Genomic DNA, 24,734 nt, shown 5'->3' on the forward strand with positions numbered 1-24,734 from the left:
GTGTGCCTGATGTTCTCAGTGTGTCTGATGTTCTCAGTGTGCCTGATGTTCTCAGAGTTCTCAGTGTGCCTGATGTTCTCAGTGTGCCTGATGTTCTCAGTGTGCCTGATGTTCTCAGTGTGTCTGATGTTCTCAGTGTGCCTGATGTTCTCAGAGTTCTCAGTGTGCCTGATGTTCTCAGTGTGTCTGATGTTCTCAGTGTGCCTGATGTTCTCAGTGTGCCTGATGTTCTCAAAGTTCTCAGTGTGCCTGATGTTCTCAGTGTGTCTGATGTTCTCAGTGTGCCTGATGTTCTCAGAGTTCTCAGTGTGCCTGATGTTCTCAGTGTTCTCAGTGAGCCTGATGTTCTCAGTGTTCTCAGTGTGCCTGATGTTCTCAGTGTTCTCAGTGTGCCTGATGTTCTCAGTGTGCCTGATGTTCTCAGTGTTCTCAGTGAGCCTGATGTTCTCAATGTTCTCAGTGTGCCTGATGTTCTCAGTGTTCTCACTGTGCCTGATGTTCTCAATGTTCTCAGTCTGCCTGATGTTCTCAGTGTTCTCAGTGTGCCTGATGTTCTCAGTGTTCTCAGTGTGCCTGATTTGCTCAGTGTGCCTGATGTTCTCGGTGTTCTCAGTGTTTCTGATGTTCTCAGTTTTCTCAGTGTGCCTGATGTTCTCAGTGTTCTCATTGTGCCTGATGTTCTCAGGGTTCTCATTGTACCTGATGTTCTCAGTGTTCTCATTGTGCCTGATGTTCTCAGTGTTCTCAATGTGCCTGATGTTCTCAGTGTTCTCAGTGTGCCTGATGTTCTCAGTGTTCTCAGTGAGCCTGATGTTCTCAGGGTTCTCAGTGTGCCTGATGTTCTCAGTGTGTCTGATGTTCTCAGTGTGCCTGATGTTCTCAGAGTTCTCAGTGTGCCTGATGTTCTCAGTGTGTCTGATGTTCTCAGTGTGCCTGATGTTCTCAGTGTGTCTGATGTTCTCAGTGTGCCTGATGTTCTCAGAGTTCTCAGTGTGCCTGATGTTCTCAGTGTGTCTGATGTTCTCAGTGTGCCTGATGTTCTCAGTGTGCCTGATGTTCTCAGAGTTCTCAGTGTGCCTGATGTTCTCAGTGTGTCTGATGTTCTCAGTGTGCCTGATGTTCTCAGAGTTCTCAGTGTGCCTGATGTTCTCAGTGTTCTCAGTGAGCCTGATGTTCTCAGTGTTCTCAGTGTGCCTGATGTTCTCAGTGTTCTCAGTGTGCCTGATGTTCTCAGTGTGCCTGATGTTCTCAGTGTTCTCAGTGAGCCTGATGTTCTCAATGTTCTCAGTGTGCCTGATGTTCTCAGTGTTCTCACTGTGCCTGATGTTCTCAATGTTCTCAGTCTGCCTGATGTTCTCAGAGTTCTCAGTGTGCCTGATGTTCTCAGTGTTCTCAGTGTGCCTGATGTTCTCAGAGTTCTCAGTGTGCCTGATGTTCTCAGTGTGCCTGATGTTCTCAGAGTTCTCATTGTGCCTGATGTTCTCAGTGTTCAGTGAGCCTGATGTTCCCAGTGTTCTCAGTGTGCCTGATGTTCTCAGTGTTCTCGGTGTGCCTGATTTGCTCAGTGTGCCTGATGTTCTCAGAGTTCTCAGTGTGCCTGATGTTCTCAGAGTTCTCAGTGTGCCTGATGTTCTCAGTGTGTCTGATGTTCTCAGTGTGCCTGATGTTCTCAGTGTGTCTGATGTTCTCAGTGTGCCTGATGTTCTCAGTGTGCCTGATGTTCCCAGTGTTCTCAGTGTGCCTGATGTTCTCAGTGTTCTCGGTGTGCCTGATGTTCTCAGTGTTCTCAGTGTGCCTGATGTTCTCAGTGTGCCTGATGTTCTCAGTGTGCCTGATGTTCTCAGAGTTCTCAGTGTGCCTGATGTTCTCAGTGTGTCTGATGTTCTCAGTGTGCCTGATGTTCTCAGAGTTCTCAGTGTGCCTGATGTTCTCAGTGTGTCTGATGTTCTCAGTGTGCCTGATGTTCTCAGAGTTCTCAGTGTGCCTGATGTTCTCAGTGTGCCTGATGTTCTCAGTGTGCCTGATGTTCTCAGTGTGTCTGATGTTCTCAGTGTGCCTGATGTTCTCAGAGTTCTCAGTGTGCCTGATGTTCTCAGTGTGTCTGATGTTCTCAGTGTGCCTGATGTTCTCAGTGTGCCTGATGTTCTCAAAGTTCTCAGTGTGCCTGATGTTCTCAGTGTGTCTGATGTTCTCAGTGTGCCTGATGTTCTCAGAGTTCTCAGTGTGCCTGATGTTCTCAGTGTTCTCAGTGAGCCTGATGTTCTCAGTGTTCTCAGTGTGCCTGATGTTCTCAGTGTTCTCAGTGTGCCTGATGTTCTCAGTGTGCCTGATGTTCTCAGTGTTCTCAGTGAGCCTGATGTTCTCAATGTTCTCAGTGTGCCTGATGTTCTCAGTGTTCTCACTGTGCCTGATGTTCTCAATGTTCTCAGTCTGCCTGATGTTCTCAGTGTTCTCAGTGTGCCTGATGTTCTCAGTGTTCTCAGTGTGCCTGATTTGCTCAGTGTGCCTGATGTTCTCGGTGTTCTCAGTGTTTCTGATGTTCTCAGTTTTCTCAGTGTGCCTGATGTTCTCAGTGTTCTCATTGTGCCTGATGTTCTCAGGGTTCTCATTGTACCTGATGTTCTCAGTGTTCTCATTGTGCCTGATGTTCTCAGTGTTCTCAATGTGCCTGATGTTCTCAGTGTTCTCAGTGTGCCTGATGTTCTCAGTGTTCTCAGTGAGTCTGATGTTCTCAGGGTTCTCAGTGTGCCTGATGTTCTCAGGGTTCTCATTGTGCCTGATGTTCTCAGTGTGTCTGATGTTCTCAGTGTTCTCAATGTGCCTGATGTTCTCAATGTTCCTGATGTTCTCAGTGTTCTCAGTGTGTCTGATGTTCTCAGCGTGCCTGATGTTCTCAGTGTTCTCAGTGTGCTTGATGTTCTCAGTGTTCTCAGTGTGCTTGATGTTCTCAGTGTTCTCAGCGTGCCTGATGTTCTCAGTGTTCTCAGTGTGCCTGATGTTCTCAGTGTTCTCAGTGTACCTGATGTTCTCAGTGTGCCTGATGTTCTCAGTGTTCTCGGTGTGTCTGATGTTCTCAGTGTGCCTGATGTGGGATAAATGTAAGATACATTGTCAGCTTCCCAGATCTTATTTACGAGCTGCCTACGGTCGTTACAATAACGCACATAAAAATGTTTATTTTATGGTGAACGCACATGTTCCCGCCTTTGGAATTCAAAGGCCAATCTAACTTATTCGTTCTGCCGCCGGCCCTGCATATAGGACAGATAAATCTAGAAGGAAATCTATCACAATTTATCACATCAGCCTAGTATTCCACCATTTGAATTGTAGTAGTCCAGTTTATTCCATAGACTATGTAGACCAGTGAGTGTGGGCTGTATCATAAGCCAATACCACAACACATTTAGGCAACTCATCTGCTACTATTGACATAATCCGGCAGAAGTTGCTCAAGAGTCTCACGTATAATAGTTTTACATACAGTGTCTTCAGAATGTATTCAGACCCCTTGACTTTTTCCACTTTGTTACGTTACAACCTTATTCTAAAATTGATTCAATGAATGTTTTTCCTCAGCAATCTACACACGAGCAAACATAGGTTTCCAAAATGTTGCAAATGTATAAAAAAACAACAACAGATACCTTATTTAAATAAGTATTCAGACCCTTTGCTATGCGACTCGACATTGAGCTCAGGTGCATCCTGTTTCCATTGATCATCCTTGAGATGTTTCTACAACTTGATTTGAGTCCTCCGATGGTAAATTCAATTGAATGGACATGATTTGGAAAGGCACACGGTTGTAAGGTGTTGGGACTGCTGTTGGGACAGCTTTATGTTGGCCCTAACAGTTTGTGAGCACTGTTTGTCACCGTTATAGTGCAATTAATGTATTGTTTAGTGTTGTCTTGTGGCTTTACTGGCATGCATCTAAAAAATATATATATATTTATCGGCAGTTTGCTCCATTCCTACCTGTCACAATCGTCTTTATGTGGAAGAGTGGACCAAGGCGCAGCGTGATACGAATACATCTTCCTTTTTATTTGAAGAAGATGAACACGAAACGAAACACTTTTACAAACTAACAAAAAACAACAAACGACCGTGAAGCTACAAAACGAAAGTGCAGACACAAGCTACTAACGTTTAGACATAGACAATTACCCACAACCTGCCTAATGCCTATGGCTGCCTTAAATATGGCTCCCAATCAGAGACAACGATAGACAGCTGTCTCTGATTGAGAACCACTCAGGCAACCATAGACATACCTAAACACCTACACTGAACACAACCCCATGAACTCTACAAGAACTCCCTAGATAATACAACCACCCAAGACGAGACAAACACACACAAACATCCCCCATGTCACACCCTGACCTAATAATAAAGAAAACAAAGATATCTAAGGCCAGGGCGTGACACTACCAGGTTAGGGACAAATTATCGATCGGCACTCACTACAGTTGGCTCTTTCTTTGCAGGAACCTGTTGACCAGCTGGCCGACCTGAGTCACTATGTCGCACTTGCACGCAATATTATATCAAACTCATTCTAACACGTCGACGGGACAATTTAAGCATTTTAGCTAACCCTAACCCCTTTTCCTCACCTTAACCTAGTTCTCCTAACCTGCTTGGTAATGTATCCTAACCTGCTTGGTAATGTATCCTAACCTGCTTGGTAATGTATCCTAACCTGCTTGGTAATGTATCCTAACCTGCTGGGTAATGTATCCTAACCTGCTTGGTAATGTATACTAACCTGCTTGGTAATGTATCCTAACCTGCTTGGTAATGTATCCTAACCTGCTTGGTAATGTATCCTAACCTGCTTGGTAATGTATCCTAACCTGCTTGGTAATGTATCCTAACCTGCTTGGTAATGTATACTAACCTGCTTGGTAATGTATCCTAACCTGCTTGGTAATGTATCATAACCTGCTTGGTAATGTATCCTAACCTGCTTGGTAATGTATCCTAACCTGCTTGGTAATGTATACTAACCTGCTTGGTAATGTATCCTAACCTGCTTGGTAATGTATCCTAACCTGCTTGGTAATGTATCCTAACCTGCTTGGTAATGTATCCTAACCTGCTTGGTAATGTATCCTAACCTGCTTGGTAATGTATACTAACCTGCTTGGTAATGTATCCTAACCTGCTTGGTAATGTATCCTAACCTGCTTGGTAATGTATACTAACCTGCTTGGTAATGTATCCTAACCTGCTTGGTAATGTATACTAACCTGCTTGGTAATGTATCCTAACCTGCTTGGTAATGTATCCTAACCTGCTTGGTAATGTATCCTAACCTGCTTGGTAATGTATCCTAACCTGCTTGGTAATGTATCCTAACCTGCTTGGTAATGTATCCTAACCTGCCTTGTAATGTATCCTAACCTGCTTGGTAATGTATACTAACCTGCTTGGTAATGTATCCTAACCTGCTTGGTAATGTATCCTAACCTGCTTGGTAATGTATCCTAACCTGCTTGGTAATGTATCCTAACCTGTTTGGTAATGTATCCTAACCTGCTTGATAATGTATCCTAACCTGCTTGGTAATGTATCCTAACCTGCTTGGTAATGTATCCTAACCTGCTTGGTAATGTATCCTAACCTGCTTGGTAATGTATCCTAACCTGCTGGGTAATGTATCCTAACCTGCTTGGTAATGTATACTAACCTGCTTGGTAATGTATCCTAACCTGCTTGGTAATGTATCCTAACCTGCTTGGTAATGTATCCTAACCTGCTTGGTAATGTATCCTAACCTGCTTGGTAATGTATCCTAACCTGCTTGGTAATGTATACTAACCTGCTTGGTAATGTATCCTAACCTGCTTGGTAATGTATCATAACCTGCTTGGTAATGTATCCTAACCTGCTTGGTAATGTATCCTAACCTGCTTGGTAATGTATACTAACCTGCTTGGTAATGTATCCTAACCTGCTTGGTAATGTATCCTAACCTGCTTGGTAATGTATCCTAACCTGCTTGGTAATGTATCCTAACCTGCTTGGTAATGTATCCTAACCTGCTTGGTAATGTATACTAACCTGCTTGGTAATGTATCCTAACCTGCTTGGTAATGTATCCTAACCTGCTTGGTAATGTATACTAACCTGCTTGGTAATGTATCCTAACCTGCTTGGTAATGTATACTAACCTGCTTGGTAATGTATCCTAACCTGCTTGGTAATGTATCCTAACCTGCTTGGTAATGTATCCTAACCTGCTTGGTAATGTATCCTAACCTGCTTGGTAATGTATCCTAACCTGCTTGGTAATGTATCCTAACCTGCCTTGTAATGTATCCTAACCTGCTTGGTAATGTATACTAACCTGCTTGGTAATGTATCCTAACCTGCTTGGTAATGTATCCTAACCTGCTTGGTAATGTATCCTAACCTGCTTGGTAATGTATCCTAACCTGTTTGGTAATGTATCCTAACCTGCTTGATAATGTATCCTAACCTGCTTGGTAATGTATCCTAACCTGCTTGGTAATGTATCCTAACCTGCTTGGTAATGTATCCTAACCTGTTTGGTAATGTATCCTAACCTGCTTGGTAATGTATCCTAACCTGCTTGGTAATGTATCCTAACCTGCTCGGTAATGTATCTTAACCTGCTTGGTAATGTATTTTAACCTGCTTGGTAATGTATCCTAACCTGCTTGGTAATGTATCCTAACCTGCTTGGTAATGTATCCTAACCTGTTTGGTAATGTATCCTAACCTGCTTGGTAATGTATCCTAACCTGCTTGGTAATGTATCCTAACCTGCTTGGTAATGTATCCTAACCTGCTTGGTAATGTATCCTAACCTGTTTGGTAATGTATCCTAACCTGCTTGGTAATGTATCCTAACCTGCTTGGTAATGTATCCTAACCTGCTTGGTAATGTATCCTAACCTGCTTGGTAATGTATCCTAACCTGCTTGGTAATGTATCCTAACCTGCTGGGTAATGTATACTAACCTGCTTGGTAATGTATCCTAACCTGCTTGGTAATGTATCCTAACCTGTTTGGTAATGTATCCTAACCTGCTTGGTAATGTATCCTAACCTGCTTGGTAATGTATCCTAACCTGCTTGGTAATGTATCCTAACCTGCTTGGTAATGTATCCTAACCTGCTTGGTAATGTATCCTAACCTGCTTGGTAATGTATCCTATCCTGCTTGGTAATGTATCCTAACCTGCTTGGTAATGTATCCTAACCTGCTTGGTAATGTATCCTAACCTGCTTGGTAATGTATCCTAACCTGCTTGGTAATGTATCCTAACCTGCTTGGTAATGTATCCTAACCTGCTACTTCTGCTAGTCAACACCTGCAGACCTGCCCTGAGAAATAATGTTATCTATAGATATAAAGAGGAAGTCCTGATTATATTGTCATAATGTTATAGCGTCTTTGTAATGTCTTTGTTTTACAATGAGTGAGTTACTGGTTGAAATCTTGCCTGTATGTTCTGGTTAAATTACCAGAGCTCATGTAGTTTGCCCTGCATAAAAATAAATAAACGTCCTTTTTTTCTTTCCTTTCTCACCATGTGTTCCGTATGTAGCCGAGCCACAGCTGACATCGCAATAAGGCTGTTAGGTGTGTTTATTATAAACTAGTGTGTCTACTGGCAAATGAAATAGATATCTAGCGTCACCTGTTGGGATTGAAATGAAGAACTCTATTGACAGCAATATTGAGTGGAGCCCTCATGATAGATGGCGCTAGAGTCATGCAAATGTTTCACTATGCCATGTATTGATTGACACGTTTTTCATATTGCATTCCCGCCAATGCATCCCCCTAAATTCAGCTTTATTGCAAGGTTATCTTTTGGAAGTTAGGAAGTGGAATAGATAGAGGATAAGTAAGGATTGCTGTGCAACAGGGTTAAATAAGGAAGGAAGGAAGGAAGGCAGGAAGGCAGGAAGGAAGGAAGGAAGGAAGGAAGGAAGGAAGGAAGGAAGGATGGATGGAAGGAAGGAAGGAAGGAAGGAAGGAAGGAAGGAAGGAAGGAAGGAAGGAAGGAAGGAAGGAAGGAAGGAAGGAAGGAAGGAAGGAAGGAAGGAAGGAAGGAAGGAAGGAAGGAAGGAAGGAAGGAAGGAAGGAAGGAAGGAAGGAAGGAAGGAAGGTCCAAGAAGGTGGTATACATATCATAGAGAAAGAGATTGAAAGAAAGAGAGAGAGAAAAAGAGAAAAAGAACGAGAGAAAAAGAGACAGAGAGAGAGAGAGAGGAAGAGAGCGAGAGAGAGAGAGACAGAGAGAGAGAGAAAGAATAAAAGAGAGAGAGAGAGAGAAAATAACCCTCTTTACTTTAACATGATTTAAGTCTCTGTTAAACCACTCACTGTCTATCACTCACATGAAAGGGAGGATTAACACCTTCAGCTTTTAAACTGGTGGAGGATAACACAGTCCCTGGGACACACGCAAGTAAGCATGCACACATACATTTCAATGGAAGACACCACCTGCCAAGACAAGTTTTAGCTCCTTAGAAGAAACTAAATAAGATATAGTTGTTATTGCACAGTTACATATCTAGTGCCTCAATGATTAACACACTGATCTACAGTACGATCAGTTGTCTTTGGTTTGAATTGGCTGATCTGAATCCTACAGTAGAGATCTGTGCTTGAGGGCAACGTCTACCCAGTTCCGTTGCAGCTTGGTTAGCTCATTGCTAGACCCGTCCCCAGTCTATTGCTGCTATGGGCGCTGGTCAGCTCTATGGGCCTGTCATGCCAAATAATGTCCTCCTACCAAAAAGTCATTGAGAGAGAGAGCGAGAGAGAGAGAGAGAGAGAGAGAGAGTGAGAGACACCCCCCTCCAGCTTTAAGACCAAACAGCCCGCTCTCCTCATCAATGTGTAGGCTGTGTCGACCCAGCTAGAACCGTCACTGTACAACAGTCTCTGGGCTGCTTGAAGCCGGAAAGCCATGATCTTAGAGGAAATGTCCACCAGGCCAGGCCTTGCCTCCCCTCGTGCAGTGGCAGGTACAGGGCTGCAGCTTTGATCCAGTGTTGTCCAGACCAGAAGAAATTGACAAGGGTCCTCTGAAGCTCTTGTATCAGACCCTTTGGTGGCTGCAAAATCATTAGTCTGTGCCACAGGGTAGAGGCAGCAAGATTATTAGCTACCAGCACCCTTCCCCTATAAGACAACTGGGGCAGCACCCATTTCCACCTTGACAATCTGGCACACACTTTCTCCACTACACCCTCCCAGATCTTTTTCTGAAAGACATCAGAGCCTAGAAAAACACCCAATGTCTTCATCCCATCTCTGCCCCACTGAAGGCTCCCTGGTAACCGTGGAGCGGACCCCATCTGAAGCTGACCTGCCCACAGCGCATCACTCTTTCCCCAATTGACTCTAGCTGAGGAGGCACCCTCATACACCTTTAAAGCGTCTGAGAGAACCTTAACATCCTCAGCCCCTGTAATAAAAACTGTCACGTCATCTGCATACGCAGACAGTGCTATCGTGGGACCCTTCATTACACCAGGCACAGAGAAACCAGTAAGCCTCGCTCTTAAAAAACAAAGCATTGGTTCAATCGCCAGACTATATAACTGCCCTGAAATTGGGCATCCCTGCCTGATGCCCCTTTGGACAGGGATGGGGCAACTCAAACCACCCCCCACCTTCACCATACACGAGGCCCCAGCATACAGTAAATTCATCCAAGACAAAAAAACATCCCCAAACCCAAAGGCTTTCATCGTTTTAAACAGGTACTGGTGGTCCACGCGGTCAAAAGCCTTCTCCTGATCCAAAGAAAGTAAACCCACATTTACATCAGACAGTTTACAAATGTCTAAAACATCTCTTATCAGAAACAAGTTGTCAACAATAGAGCGGTCAGGTACACAGTAAGACTGGTCCTTGTGGACCAACAATCCCAGATACTCTTTCAACCTGTTTAAGAGACATTTAGAAACAATTTTATATTCTGCGCACAGCAAAGCAACAGGTCTCCAATTTTTTATGAGAGCCAAATCCCCCTTTTTTGGCAACAGTGAAAGCACCGCACGTTGACAGGATACAGGAAGAGAACCCTCATGAAAAGATTCACACACCACTTCATAAAAATCCTCCCCAATAGACCCCCAAAAGTGCTTAAAAGTGCTTATAGAACTCAGATGGTAAACCATCAATGCCAGGGGCTCGGCCTGATGAGAGCTGCATAACTGCTGTGGACAGCTCTTGCAGTGTAATTTCAGATTCCAATGCGACTCTCTGCTCAGGTCCCAATTGAGGAAGACCGTGTAACAACTGTTCAGTACACAGAGTCACAATCCTCCGCCTTATAGAGGGCAGAGTAGAAATCCACGGCATGTTGACGCATTTCACTGTCATCCGTGGTCACCTTCCCACCAGGGAGACGAAGGCAGACCATCTGTTTACGTTGTAAAGTCGACTGTTCAAGGTTAAAAAAAAAAGCACTAGGAGCATCCATATCCTTGAGGGAAGCGAAACGAGACCTAATCAAGGCACCCTTCACTCTTTCATGCAGACACGACCTCAGTTCATGTCTCTTGTCCTGTAAGTTCATGACTAGTCCAGGGTCGTTCTGAGTGAGCAGCTTCAATTCAATTGATTTGATGTCCTGTTCAAGGGCCTTGATAGTCTCTTTAACTTCAATTTGAGACAGAGCAGTATACTGTTGACAAAATAATCGTATTTGGGCCTTCCCAACATCCCACCATTGTCTCAAGGACTCAAAATTCCCTTTTCTGACCCTCCATTTTTCCCAAAACAACAAAAACCTTTCACAAAACTTGACATCATGTAACAATTTAACATTAAAATACCAGTAAGGTGATGACCTTTGTGGACAGGACAAGTGAATATCAACAGTAACAATATGACGATCAGAGAAACCCACAGGAGTGATGTCACACCTTCCAACCCTACTACAGTAGTGATCAGATGCATACAACCTGTCTAACCTTGCTGCACTGACACCACCTTCATTAACTACTACAGTAGTGATCAGATACATACAAGCTGTCTAACCTTGCTGCACTGACACGACCTTCATTAACTTTTAGCCATGTGTACTGCCTAACTGTTGCATTCCTTACTCTCCACACATCAGAAAGCTCAAACTCAGTTAATAGACCAGACAGGAATGTGGCTGACCGCAGGTGAGGTTCTTCAGCAGTGCGATCAACAGTAAAATCCACTGTACAGTTCCAGTCCCCCCCTAAAACCAAACACCCCTATTGGTCACACTGTCTTAAGGTTTCTTTTATTTGATCAAACACAACAAGACCCTCATGAGGAGCAGAAACATAAAAAATAAAAAAACATAACATCCACCTTGACCAATAAAATCTGACCCTTGACAATCTCTGTTGTAGATACCACAGTCACCCCTAAACCTGAGGAAAACAAGATGGCCACCCCAGCACTGAAATTAGTACCATGACTGAGTATATGCTGACCCTCCCACCACATACCCCAGTCAACCTCATTAGCTTCATCACTATGTGTCTCCTGTAGAAAAACTACATTAAGCCTTTTCTGTTTTATTACTTCTAATACCCAAGCCCTCTTATTCCTGTCCCTTCCCCCATTAATATTGAGAGAGCCCACCCTTAGTACCTCCATATAGAAAAGAGAAAGGAAAAGCAGAAGATACCACAGAGAAACCAAAGAGAAAAAAGACACCCTATGAAGCATGATCATCATCATTATTTAATTTTTCTCTTATTAACCTGACCACGTTTCCCACCACCTTTTGCTGCTGTAACAGCAGTAACAAATTTCCTCAAGCGAAACCGCTTCTTCTCACTCAACTGGTCTAACCCCACCGTCTTCTGTAACATCACAGCTGACCTCACAAACTTATCAACATCAAAATATTCTGCCAATTTGACAGATTTCCCAAAAGTCTGATCCAGAAAACCATTTACCTCCTCTAGATCATAAATTGACTCCTCACCAGCTGCTATCATATCAGAAGAGATATCCATTTCCTTCTCCTGATCCTCCTCAGCTGAGGCCACAGACCACTGACTCCCCTCTACCACATCCTTTCAACACTCCCCATTTGCACACCATCACTCGTACCAGGCATCTCCTCCACTACCTGGGAGACTAGCCCCACCTGAACCCCCTCCTGTACCCCATTACTCGTGTTGGGCATCTCCTCCACTACCTGAGAGCCTAGCTCCACATGAACCCCCTCCTGTGCCCCAGTACTCGTACTGGGCATCTCCTCACCAGTCTGAGGAACTGGCTCTTCAGATCCATCCTTACCTTCTACAACAATATTTTTCTGCTGCATAACATTTTCCTCTAATACAAGTTGCAAACCCGTGCCCTCAACACGGATAACTGGTTCCTCAGCAACAGGTGCTTGTGGCTGCTCAACCACTGTCGGCCCACCTCTCCCTACATCAGTGGGCCCAGGCGTTATGATGACCACCTGCGCCCCTCCCTCTGCCTTCTCCCTTTTCGGGCAAGCATGTCGCTTATGGCCAACATCCCCACACTCAAAACACCGTTGACTACCCGTACTAGCATAAGCCATATACAGTCTGTTGTCATACTTGACTTTAAAAGATAACTCTAAAGTCTGCTCCGGTGAGTCCAAAAACATAAACACCTGTCGCCGAAACGACATAACCTGTTACAGAGCCGGGTGTTTGCAACCCAATGGGACAATCTTAATTGAACTTGCGAACTTCCCAAATCGCAATAACTCGCGCTCCAATAGCTCATTTGGAATAAACGGCGGTACATTTTAAATCGTTACCCTTGTTGACGGAGAAAAAAGCGGCGTAACTTGAATAAACATTCCTTTAAGAAGTACGCCATGCTCAACCATACGATCTACAAGGCGCTCTTCTTTAAGAAAGACCACCACCGCTTTATTCATCCGTGACGCATAAGCAACATTCTCATATCCTACCTTCTCTCCTACGGCGACCAGAAACTCCTCCACCGTGACAGTAGCTTCAGTAACACACCTAAAGCCATGCCGAAGTGACAGGGACGGCATCCCCATTTGGGCTGCCATCCCCGCCAAAATCAGGGTAATTTCGATATGAAAAAAACAAAATACTTAATTCTACCACACAAAAAAAATTATAATAATCTTAATCATGCACAGAAGAAAACAAAGAATGCCACCAAGAAAGAGAAAACCGATATATTCTGAATATCTAACTCTACACAACACACGCACTCCCTCGATCATACAATTCCCAGCATGCACCAAACACTCCCAGCATGCAGAGAGAGAGCGAGAGCGAGAGAGCGAGAGAGCGAGAGAGAGAGAGAGAGAAATAAATAAATATTATTATAATTTCATTTAATGTCATATCAGAGAGCATACAATGTTTCAATTTGTCACTTTTAGCCTGAAAGTCAGTACCCTGTCTAGCCTGCCAGATGTTTGACAGGGTGAAGACTGTGGTGCCGGAGTTGAAGCCCATCAAAGTTGTTTCACCATGGCAAATGATCGGTAAGTGTCCCAATAAAAATGTTGCCCTGATAAGTTGTTTTGTATTGGTTGCTTTATTTGACTACAGCAGAGTTCAATATTATAGAATGTTTGTTTGTGTGTGTGTGTGTGTGTGTGTGTGTGTGTGTGTGTGTGTGTGTGTGTGTGTGTGTGTGTGTGTGTGTGTGTGTGTGTGTGTGTGTGTGTGTGTGTGTGTGTGTGTGTGTGTGTGTGTGTGTGTGTGTGTGTGTGTGTGTGTGTGTGTGTGTGTGTGTGTGTGTGTGTGTCAGTATCCTTACATATATGAAAATCTGCACACTGTGTGACACAGATACAGGTAAGAATAAAGTAATCTTCTCTCTAACATTTTAAATGTTATTGGTGGACCTCATTGGACCCGTCACTAAATCCAGGAATGGCAACAGTTGGTGACTGACGGTAACCGATCACTTTACCAAGTGGGTGGAGACAATACCCATTAAGGTCAGTACAGGAAGAGTATGTGATTTAACTCTAAATTCCCTCCTGTAACCCATTAAAAAGGGTGCTTGGAACCAAAAATAGATGTGTGTTTTGTATGATAGCCATCAAGGACGAGACTGACGAGGCCACCTCCAAGGCGATGGTAGACATCTTCAACACCCACGGTTCTCCTGAGGTCACGTTGAGTGACCGAGGTCATGAACGCTGGAACAAGGTACGGCTGTTAAAGGTTATATTCTGTCACCAATGGTTTGTTTTATTTATTTTTGACAGTTTTTTTCTTCTTCAATGTTACATAATCAGACATATTTCAATATCTTACATTGTCAATAGATATCGCTTTCCTAACCCCTCCTCCAGGTTTGGTGAATGGACCAACCAGACCCTCAAGACTGTGATGGGGCAAGTCCCTTGACGGGTACCAGGAATAGTGGGAGAACAACCTGAAGGTAATTATCTTTGTTGTGTTGGTCGGCGCATTGCATTGTTTGGTTATGTGTAACTCTGTGTTGTTGTTTGTGTCACACTGCTTTGCTTTATCTTGGCCAGGTCGCAGTTGTAAATGAGAACTTGTTCTCAACTGGCCTACCTGGTTAAATGAAGGTGAAAAAAATATAAAATTATAAAAATGTGCTCTGAGTATACGCCCTGGTAATCCATCTGGCCCCGCGGCCTTGTGAATGTTGACCTGTTTAAAGGTCTTGCTCACATCGGCTACAAAGTGCGTGATCACACAGTCGTCCGGAACAGCTGGTGCTCTCATGCATGCTTCAGTGTTGCTTACCTCGATGCGAGTGTAACGGTCATCGTTGCATGAAGAAGTGGACCAAATCGCAGCGTGGTAAGTGTTCGTGATTTATTAATAAAACTGAACACTGAATAACAAAACAACAAAGAGAACGAACGAAACCGAAACAGTTCTGTCTGGTGCAGACACAAAAAACAGAAAACAACTACCCACAAACACAGGTGGGAAAAGGCTACCTAAGTATGGTTCTCAATCAGAGACAACGATAGACAGCTGCCTCTGATTGAGAACCACACCCGGCCAAACACACAGAAATAGAAAACATAGAACACAAAACATAGAATGCCCACCCCAACTCACGCCCTGACCAAACCAAAATAGAGACATAAAAAGGATCTCTAAGGTCAGGGCGTGACAGCGAGCATAAAAAGCATTTAGCTTGTCTGGTAGGCTCGCGTCACTGAACAACCCGTGGCTCGGTTTCCCTTTGTAGTCAGTAATAGTTTTCAAGCCCTGCCACATCTGACGAGCGTCAGAGCCGGTGTATTAGGATTCAATCTTAGTCCTGTATTGATACTTTGCTTGTTTGATGGTTCGTCTGAGGACATAGCTGGATTTCTTAGAAGTGTCCGGATTAGTGTCCCACTCCTTGAAAGCGGCAGCTCTAGCCTTTAGCTTAGTGCGGATGTTGCCTGTAATCCATGGCTTCTGGTTTGGATATGTACATACAGTCACTGTGGGGACGACGTCGTCAATGCACTTATTAATGAAGCCGGTGACTGAGGTGGTAAACTCCTCAATGCCATTGGATCAATCATGGAACATATTCCAGTCTGTGCTAACAAAAAAATCCTGTAGCGTAGCAGCCCCGATGTGATAGTTATTTCAGTCCCCAAAGGCTTTGCCAATGAAACCAGTAGCCTCTGTTCTATTGGCTATCATCTTTCTGTCATTGTCGGGTAGCCAACATGAACATTCACTCGTAGCTACTGCCTTGTGTAGCTACTGCCTTGTGTAGCTACTGCCTCGTGTAGCTACTGCCTTGTGTAGCTACTGCCTTGTGTAGCCTACTGCATTGTGTAGCTACTGCCTCGTGTACCCTACTGCCTCGTGTAGCCTACTGCCTTGTGTAGCCTACTGCCTTGTGTAGCCTACTGCCTTGTGTAGCTACTGCCTCGTGTAGCTACTGCCTTATGTAGCCTACTGCCTTGTGTAGCTACTGCCTCGTGTACCCTACTGCCTCGTGTAGCCTACTGCCTTGTGTAGCTACTGTCTTGTGTAGCCTACTGCCTTGTGTAGCTACTGCCTTGTGTAGCTACTGCCTTATGTAGCCTACTGCCTTGTGTAGCTACTGCCTCGTGTAGCTACTGCCTTATGTAGCCTACTGCCTTGTGTAGCTACTGCCTCGTGTACCCTACTGCCTCGTGTAGCCTACTGCCTTGTGTAGCTACTGTCTTGTGTAGCCTACTGCCTTGTGTAGCTACTGCCTTGTGTAGCCTACTGCCTTGTGTAGCCTACTGCATTGTGTAGCTACTGCCTTGTGTAGCCTACTGCCTTGTTCAGCCTACTGCCTTGTGTAGCCTACTGCCCTGTGTAGCTACTGCCTTGTGTAGCCTACTGCCTCGTGTACCCTACTGCCTCGTGTAGCCTACTGCCTTGTGTAGCTACTGTCTTGTGTAGCCTACTGCCTTGTGTAGCTACTGCCTTGTGTAGCTACTGCCTTATGTAGCCTACTGCCTTGTGTAGCTACTGCCTCATGTAGCTACTGCCTTATGTAGCCTACTGCCTTGTGTAGCTACTGCCTCGTGTACCCTACTGCCTCGTGTAGCCTACTGCCTTGTGTAGCTACTGTCTTGTGTAGCCTACTGCCTTGTGTAGCTACTGCCTTGTGTAGCCTACTGCCTTGTGTAGCCTACTGCATTGTGTAGCTACTGCCTTGTGTAGCCTACTGCCTTGTGTAGCCTACTGCCTTGTGTAGCCTACTGCCCTGTGTAGCTACTGCCTTGTGTAGCCTACTGCCTTGTGTAGCCTACTGCCTTGTGTAGCTACTGCCTTGTGTAGCCTACTGCATTGTGTAGCTACTGCCTTGTGTAGCCTACTGCCTTGTTCAGCCTACTGCCTTGTCCCCATCGCTGCGTTAATAATGTGAATAAATAATAGTGTATCAACATTATAAATCTAAACGTTCTGACGTGATGCATCAGATTCATAGGTTTTTAACATGTTTTTATGTATCTTATGTCTACTGGTTGTATGAATATGGGCTCTATCGTCCCACAACTGTCCCAGAGTCTGATTGGGTTATTTCTTTCTCGACAAGCTGACTAATAGGATAGGTCAACGTTTCTGCTATGGGGGACAGTAGACTGACATGGGGTCATAGACGACACATTCATAAGGCTAGGGAAAGCTAAGCTTTGCCTAAGTAAATTGAATTGTCGAAATTATATAGCGTAATTAGCCTACTTCTGTCTATACAGAAATGAATAAAATAATTCAGAATATGCTACTAAACCATGACTTGGCCACAGCGGATAATTATCTTCCCCTAGCCTGTTTTAAATTGCAGTTGGAAGGAAAGTTTGAAGGAAATTCAGTGCCCTGAGGCAAATACAATATAGACTATTGTTGAGTTGAGACTGTCAGTGAAAAGTAGAGAGGCCCAGCCAGGCATATCACAATATTTGAAAGTTAAATTGGGGTGAAAACATAGTTTGGAGAGCAAATGGCTATTGCTGTAAGGAGAAGACAATGAAAATACTCTAATCTGTCTTTTAGTTCTCAAAATGATCAGTTTAGTTGAGCGAACAACCATCTCATTGGCCGCAGCAGAGTCTTTCTGCCATATCCACAGTGAGTGCTCCATATCCACAGTGAGTGCTCCATATCCACAGTGAGTGCTCCATATCCACAGTGAGTGCTCCATATCCACAGTGAGTGCTCCATATCCACAGTGAGTGCTCCATATCCACAGTGAGTGCTCCATACCCACAGTGAGTGCTCCATATCCACAGTGAGTGCCCCATATCCACAGTGAGTGCTCCATATCCACAGTGAGTGCTCCATATCCACAGTGAGTGCCCCATATCCACAGTGAGTGCTCCATACCCACAGTGAGTGCCCCATATCCACAGTGAGTGCTCCATATCCACAGTGAGTGCTCCATATCCACAGTGAGTGCCCCATATCCACAGTGAGTGCTCCATACCCACAGTGAGTGCCCCATATCCACAGTGAGTGCTCCATACCCACAGTGAGTGCCCCATATCCACAGTGAGTGCTCCATATCCACAGTGAGTGCTCCATACCCACAGTGAGTGCCCCATATCCACAGTGAGTGCTCCATATCCACAGTGAGTGCTCCATATCCACAGTGAGTGCCCCATATCCACAGTGAGTGCTCCATACCCACAGTGAGTGCCCCATATCCACAGTGAGTGCTCCATACCCACAGTGAGTGCCCCATATCCACAGTGAGTGCCCCATATCCACAGTGAGTGCTGTGGATATGAATGTTGTTTCTACTGATCTGTTTGTCAGAGTAGGCTACCCTGTCATGTGTCTTGTATGAACACCGTTGTTTCTACTGATCTGTTTGTCAGAGTAGGCTACCCTGTCATTTGTCTTGTATGAACACCGTTGTTTCTACTGATCTGTTTGTCAGAGTAGGCTACCCTGTCATTTGTCTTGTATGGACAACGTTGTGTCTACTGATCTGTTTGTCAGAGTAGGCTACCCTGTCATTTGTCTTGTATGGACACCGTTGTTTCTACTGATCTGTTTGTCAGAGTAGGCTACCCTGTCATTTGTCTTGTATGAACACCGTTGTTTCTACTGATCTGTTTGTCAGAGTAGGCTACCCTGTCATTTGTCTTGTATGGACAACGTTGTGTCTACTGATCTGTTTGTCAGAGTAGGCTACCCTGTCATTTGTCTTGTATGGACAACGTTGTGTCTACTGATCTGTTTGTCAGAGTAGGCTACCCTGTCATTTGTCTTGTATGGACAACGTTGTGTCTACTGATCTGTTTGTCAGAGTAGGCTACCCTGTCATTTGTCTTGTATGAACACCGTTGTTTCTACTGATCTGTTTGTCAGAGTAGGCTACCCTGTCATTTGTCTTGTATGGACAACGTTGTGTCTACTGATCTGTTTGTCAGAGTAGGCTACCCTGTCATTTGTCTTGTATGAACACCGTTGTTTCTACTGATCTGTTTGTCAGAGTAGGCTACCCTGTCATTTGTCTTGTATGAACACCGTTGTTTCTACTGATCTGTTTGTCAGAGTAGGCTACCCTGTCATTTGTCTTGTATGGACAACGTTGTGTCTACTGATCTGTTTGTCAGAGTAGGCTACCCTGTCATTTGTCTTGTATGAACACCGTTGTTTCTACTGATCTGTTTGTCAGAGTAGGCTACCCTGTCATGTGTCTTGTATGGACAACGTTGTGTCTACTGATCTGTTTGTCAGAGTAGGCTACCCTGTCATTTGTCTTGTATGAACACCGTTGTTTCTACTGATCTGTTTGTCAGAGTAGGCTACCCTGTCATGTGTCTTGTATGGACAACGTTGTGTCTACTGATCTGTTTGTCAGAGTAGGCTACCCTGTCATGTGTCTTGTATGAACACCGTTGTTTCTACTGATCTGTTTGTCAGAGTAGGCTACCCTGTCATGTGTCTTGTATGGACAACGTTGTGTCTACTGATCTGTTTGTCAGAGTAGGCTACCCTGTCATGTGTCTTGTATGGACAACGTTGTGTCTACTGATCTGTTTGTCAGAGTAGGCTACCCTGTCATGTGTCTTGTATGAACACCGTTGTTTCTACTGATCTGTTTGTCAGAGTAGGCTACCCTGTCATTTGTCTTGTATGGACAACGTTGTGTCTACTGATCTGTTTGTCAGAGTAGGCTACCCTGTCATGTGTCTTGTATGGACAACGTTGTGTCTACTGATCTGTTTGTCAGAGTAGGCTACCCTGTCATGTGTCTTGTATGGACAACGTTGTATCTACTGATCTGTTTGTCAGAGTAGGCTACCCTGTCATGTGTCTTGTATGGACAACGTTGTATCTACTGATCTGTTTGTCAGAGTAGGCTACCCTGTCATGTGTCTTGTATGAACAACGTTGTATCTACTGATCTGTTTGTCAGAGTAGGCTACCCTGTCATTTGTCTTGTATGGACAACGTTGTATCTACTGATCTGTTTGTCAGAGTAGGCTACCCTGTCATGTGTCTTGTATGGACAACGTTGTGTCTACTGATCTGTTTGTCAGAGTAGGCTACCCTGTCATTTGTCTTGTATGGACAACGTTGTGTCTACTGATCTGTTTGTCAGAGTAGGCTACCCTGTCATGTGTCTTGTATGGACAACGTTGTGTCTACTGATCTGTTTGTCAGAGTAGGCTACCCTGTCATGTGTCTTGTATGGACAACGTTGTGTCTACTGATCTGTTTGTCAGAGTAGGCTACCCTGTCATTTGTCTTGTATGGACAACGTTGTTTCTACTGATCTGTTTGTCAGAGTAGGCTACCCTGTCATGTGTCGCATTAAACAAAGATTCAGCAAACTGTCTTCAGTTCTATAAAGTGTAGTAGAACTGCATGAAATGTGTTTTTCTCGTGCAGATTTGCACTTCTGGTCAGATGCTAACTGCATTTCGTTGTACTTGTACTTGTTCAATGACAATAAAGTTGAATCTAATCTAATCTAATCTAAAAATAAAAGACCAAATGTATCTGATGCAGCCTGTAGCCCTGACCTCTACACTATATGTGCTCATGCTGTACATTGAACTGTCTTTTCTTTGTTTGCGAACAGTGATTAAGTTATATTCTTTTGCCTAAATTATGACTCTCTCTACTCATCACATTAGGAATAGTAGACTATATTACATTAGTCTGCAAATGCAATGATACATGGAATGATTTATGAATTTTTCTGGTGAAAATGTGCTTCCCAAAAACTTCAAACTGGTGTGTTACGTGTGCATAGGTATGTGATTTTACTGTTCATTAGTCCTCTTGTTGGCTGAGGAAAAGTAAGTATGTACAGTTATTCTAACAGCTTCAAAGTGTGCGCCATAGCATCCCCCATTTACATGTTCTGGTAAGATCAATTACCATTTACCATTGATCTAAATGGGATTTCAGAGCACCTTGGGTCTACACCCGAGTCAGGTTGCACACCCATAGGAGTCTGGTACATTTCTCATAGGTCTGGTAAATTTAAATGCTGCTGGTCTAATGTCCGGCACCACATTTTCAGAAAGGAAAACCTGACGCACACACGCACACACACGCACACACACACACACACACGCACGCACGCACGCACGCAAGCACGCACGCACGCACGCACGCACGCACGCACGCACGCACGCACGCACACACACACACACACACACACACTACTCAAACTCCTCTCCTCTACAGCTCCTTTCCTACCTCTACCTCTCCTCCCCTTCGCTTATCTCTCATTCAATACTCTTTCCTCTCTTCTCTACCTCTCCTCTCCTCCTCCTTTGTATTCACTCCACATGCAGCTAATTCTTCCCTCTGGTTAACCTACTTTCAAAGCAATTAAAATGTCCAAGGCTCGTTCTCTCTCTCTCTCTCTCTCTCTCTCTCTCTCTCTCTCTCTCTCTCTCTCTCTCTCTCTCTCTCTCTCTCTCTCTCTCTCTCCATCTCCATCTCCATCTCTCACTCTGTTTCCCTGTAACTCTCACTCCATGTCTCCCAAACTTTCTCTCTCTCTCTCTCACGCTCTAATTCTAGTTTGAACAAGCTGTATTGGGAGAAGGTGAAAGCTACATGTTGTGAAGTGAACACCCAGTGCAGTACAAATAGATATGATGTAAATTAACACAACAACACAGCATACAAAACACAAACAATCTCTTGCCTTCTGTCTCCTCTCTCTTCTCTCTCCTCGCTCTGCTCTTTCTCATCTCTCTCCTCTCCCCTGTCTCCTCTCTCCTCTCTCTCTTCTCTCTCTGCTCTCTCTTCTCTCTCCTCTCTCTCTTCTCTCTCCTCTCTCTTCTCTCTCCTCTCTCTCTTCTCTCTCTTCGCTCTCCTCTCTCGTCTCTGTCCTCTCCGTGCTTTCTCTCCTCTCTCTCCTCTTTCTCATCTCTCTCCTCTCTCCTCTCTCTTCTCTATCTGCTCTCTCTTCTCTCTCCTCTCTCTCTTCTCTCTCCTCTCTCTCTCCTCTCTCTCCTCTCTCTCTTCTCTCTCTTCTCTCTCTTCTCTCTTGTCTCTCTCCTCTCCGTGCTTTCTCTCCTCTCTCTTCTCTCTCTCCTATTTTTCAATGTGTGTATATTTCTTTACTTTCTTCATGCACTCTTACTCTCTCTCTCTTTCCATCCATCAAATTTTCCATCTTCCTCTTTCCCACCTCGCCCCAGTCTCTCTCTCTCTCTCTCTCTCTCTCTCTCTCTCTCTCTCGCTCTCTCTGTGTAATCAATGAAACAGGAGGAGGACATTAGGGTGAATGAGGAACTGATACACTGTCTAAGTATCAAAGGAGACGGCAGCGGGAACTCTCTATTAAATTACCTCCAATTTGTATGGATCAGCCGCATTTTATAGCCTGTATAGGTACGCATGCACACACGCACGCACGCACACACACACACACACACACGTATGCACCCACACACATGCACACACGGACAAACACACACACATAAACACTACAGTGCAGCACTGTGCTGTTCTATTCTCCTGAGAGGGTTCAATGAACTATCTAATAAGGCTTTGTGTTCATCTCTGTAACAGAAGATGATGGCGTCACAGTTGTCGAGACACCAGTCATACCTCTATCAGACACGGACAGGCAGGCTAGTATGTTTTCACACACATTCACATGCTTATCTCTTACCCCACTGTTACTCTAACATTTGTGTCATTTAGCAGACACTCTGATCCAGAGATGGTGAGACAACCACATATCACAGTCGTTTATTCCCTCAATAAAGCAGTTAACAGCAAAGTCAGTGTTTTTGTAGGAAAATACCAGTGATGTCTTATTTAAGACACGGTTTGAAGAGTTAGGGTTTCAGACCATTTTCAGGAAGATGAGCAGGTGTCCCCAGCATCAAGGAGAACCTCATTCCACCACTGGGACAGAGAACTGCAGCACCCCCTGATATATTGAAATACATTTGCCAAAGTTATAGAATTATGCTGTCTGTTCAGAAAGAAATGAAATAAATCAGAATAGTGAGCTGTGCATCATTGGTTGAGTCAGTGAAGAAAGCATTTTTAGGACTATCATTTCCTCCTCATATTGTAGCCTACAATGTGTCTCCACACACCTGGACTATTGATGGATTCAAGACAAGGTCGTTTTTATTGATATCAGATTCTCAGTTTGTCAGTGTCAAAGTAGGCTGTCATTTTGATCATCTTTGCAGTATTAAAAAAGATTCTGCCAAAGTCTCTAGTCAAATCAAATGATATAATATTGCACGCAATGTTTTATGCTGTTCATTGACTACAGCTCAGCGTTCAACACAATAGTGCCCATAAAGCTCCTGACGGGCCGCCCCCAGGTGGTAAGGGTAGGCAACAACACATCTGCCACGCTGATCCTCAACACTGGGGCGCCTCAGGGTTGCGTGCTCAGTCCCCTCCTGTACTCCCTGTTCACACACGACTGCGTGGACAAGCACGCCTCCAACACCTGTCATTAAGTTTGCACACGACACAACAGTGATGATAACAGCAGCCTGATCACAGACAACGATGAGACAGCCTACAGGGATGAGGTCAGACCTGGCAGTGTGGTGCCGGGACAACAACCTCTCTCTCAATGTGAGCAAGAGAAAGGAGCTGATTGTGGACTTTAGGAAACGGAGAGCCGAACAGGCCTCCATTAACATTGATGGGACTGAAGTGGATCCAGAGTTTCAAGTTTCCTGGTATACACATCACCAACAAACTATAATGGTCCAAACACACCAATAGTCCATCTGTAGCATACATACAAGTTTACGTACACTTAGGTTGGAGTCATTAAAACTTGTTTTTCAACCACTCCACAAATGTCTTGTTAACAAACTATAGTTTTGGCAAGTCGGTTAGGACATCTGCTTTGTGCATGACACATGTCATTTTTCCAACAATTGTTTACAGACAGATTATTTCACTTATAATTCACTGTATCACATATCCAGTGGGTCAGAAGTTTACATTCACTAAGTTGACTGTGCCTTTAAACAGCTTGGAAAATTCCAGAAAATGATGTCATGGCTTTAGAAGCTTCTGATAGGCTAATTGACATCATTTGAGTCAATTGGATGTGTACCCGTGGATGTATTTCAAGGCCTACCTTCAAACTCAGTGCCTCTTTGTTTGACATCATGGGAAAATCAAAAGAAATCAGCCAAGACCTCCCCCCCAAAAAATTTGTAGACCTCCACAAGTCTGGTTCATCCTTGGGAGCAATTTCCAAACGCCTGAAGGTACCACATTCATCTGTGCAAGTACAGTATAAACACCATGGGTGTCACGACTTCCGCCGAAGTTGGCTCCTCTCCTTGTTCGGGCGGCGTTCGGTGGTCGACGTCACCGGCTTTCTAGCCATCGCCGCTAGAATTTTTCATTGTTCCATTTGTTTTGTCTTGTTCCATACACACCTGGTTTTCATTCCCCAATCACACTGCATGTATATATTCCTCTGTTCCCCCTCATGTCTTTGTGTGTGATTGTTTTGTGTTACGTGTCATTTTTGACGTGCGTTTATTCCGTGTTTTATATCACGAGGTATGTTTATTTGTTTGTACTTTATTATTGTGACTGCGTGTTTTTGCACTTTGGCTCATTGGATGGAGGTTTCGACGCAGTGGCGTCCGTCCGTTAGTTTCTCCTGCCTAAATAAAGTGTGCGCCTGTTCACAACTCTCTGCTCTCCTGCACCTGACTCCACTCCCAGTACGGACCACACACTCATCTGTACAAACAATAGTACACAAGTATAAACACCATGGGACCACACAGCCGTCATGCCGCTCAGGA

At 44.3% G+C, this 24,734-nt stretch overlaps 1 protein-coding gene across 1 annotated transcript; it reads right to left on the reverse strand.

Moving 5' to 3' along the window:
* Positions 1-1,482: 1,482 nt before the first annotated feature.
* LOC139563497 (uncharacterized protein PF3D7_1120600-like) lies at positions 1,483-10,430 on the reverse strand. Its single transcript, XM_071382209.1, has 4 exons — positions 10,318-10,430; positions 3,020-3,082; positions 2,462-2,884; positions 1,483-1,624 (listed from the first exon to the last, which is right to left on the reverse strand). Exons 1-4 carry the CDS (start codon positions 10,428-10,430, stop codon positions 1,483-1,485), a joined length of 741 nt encoding a protein of 246 aa, XP_071238310.1.
* Between the last annotated feature and the right edge of the window lie 14,304 nt (positions 10,431-24,734).

This window comes from Salvelinus alpinus, chromosome 34 (assembly GCF_045679555.1).
Source record: "Salvelinus alpinus chromosome 34, SLU_Salpinus.1, whole genome shotgun sequence".
In the NCBI taxonomy this organism is placed as follows: Eukaryota; Metazoa; Chordata; class Actinopteri; order Salmoniformes; family Salmonidae; genus Salvelinus; species Salvelinus alpinus.

Bases quoted from the DNA above. Each gene is read 5' to 3' on its own strand.
- LOC139563497 (XM_071382209.1), bottom strand. From the start codon at position 10,430: ATGGTCTGCCTTCGTCTCCCTGGTGGGAAGGTGACCACGGATGACAGT. The intron at 2,885-3,019 runs GTACACTGAGAA...TGAGAACATCAG, and splicing joins AGGCACACTGAGAACATCAG to GCACGCTGAGAACATCAGAC. The intron at 1,625-2,461 runs GCACACTGAGAA...TGAGAACATCAG, and splicing joins GAGAACACTGAGAACATCAG to GCACACTGAGAACTCTGAGA.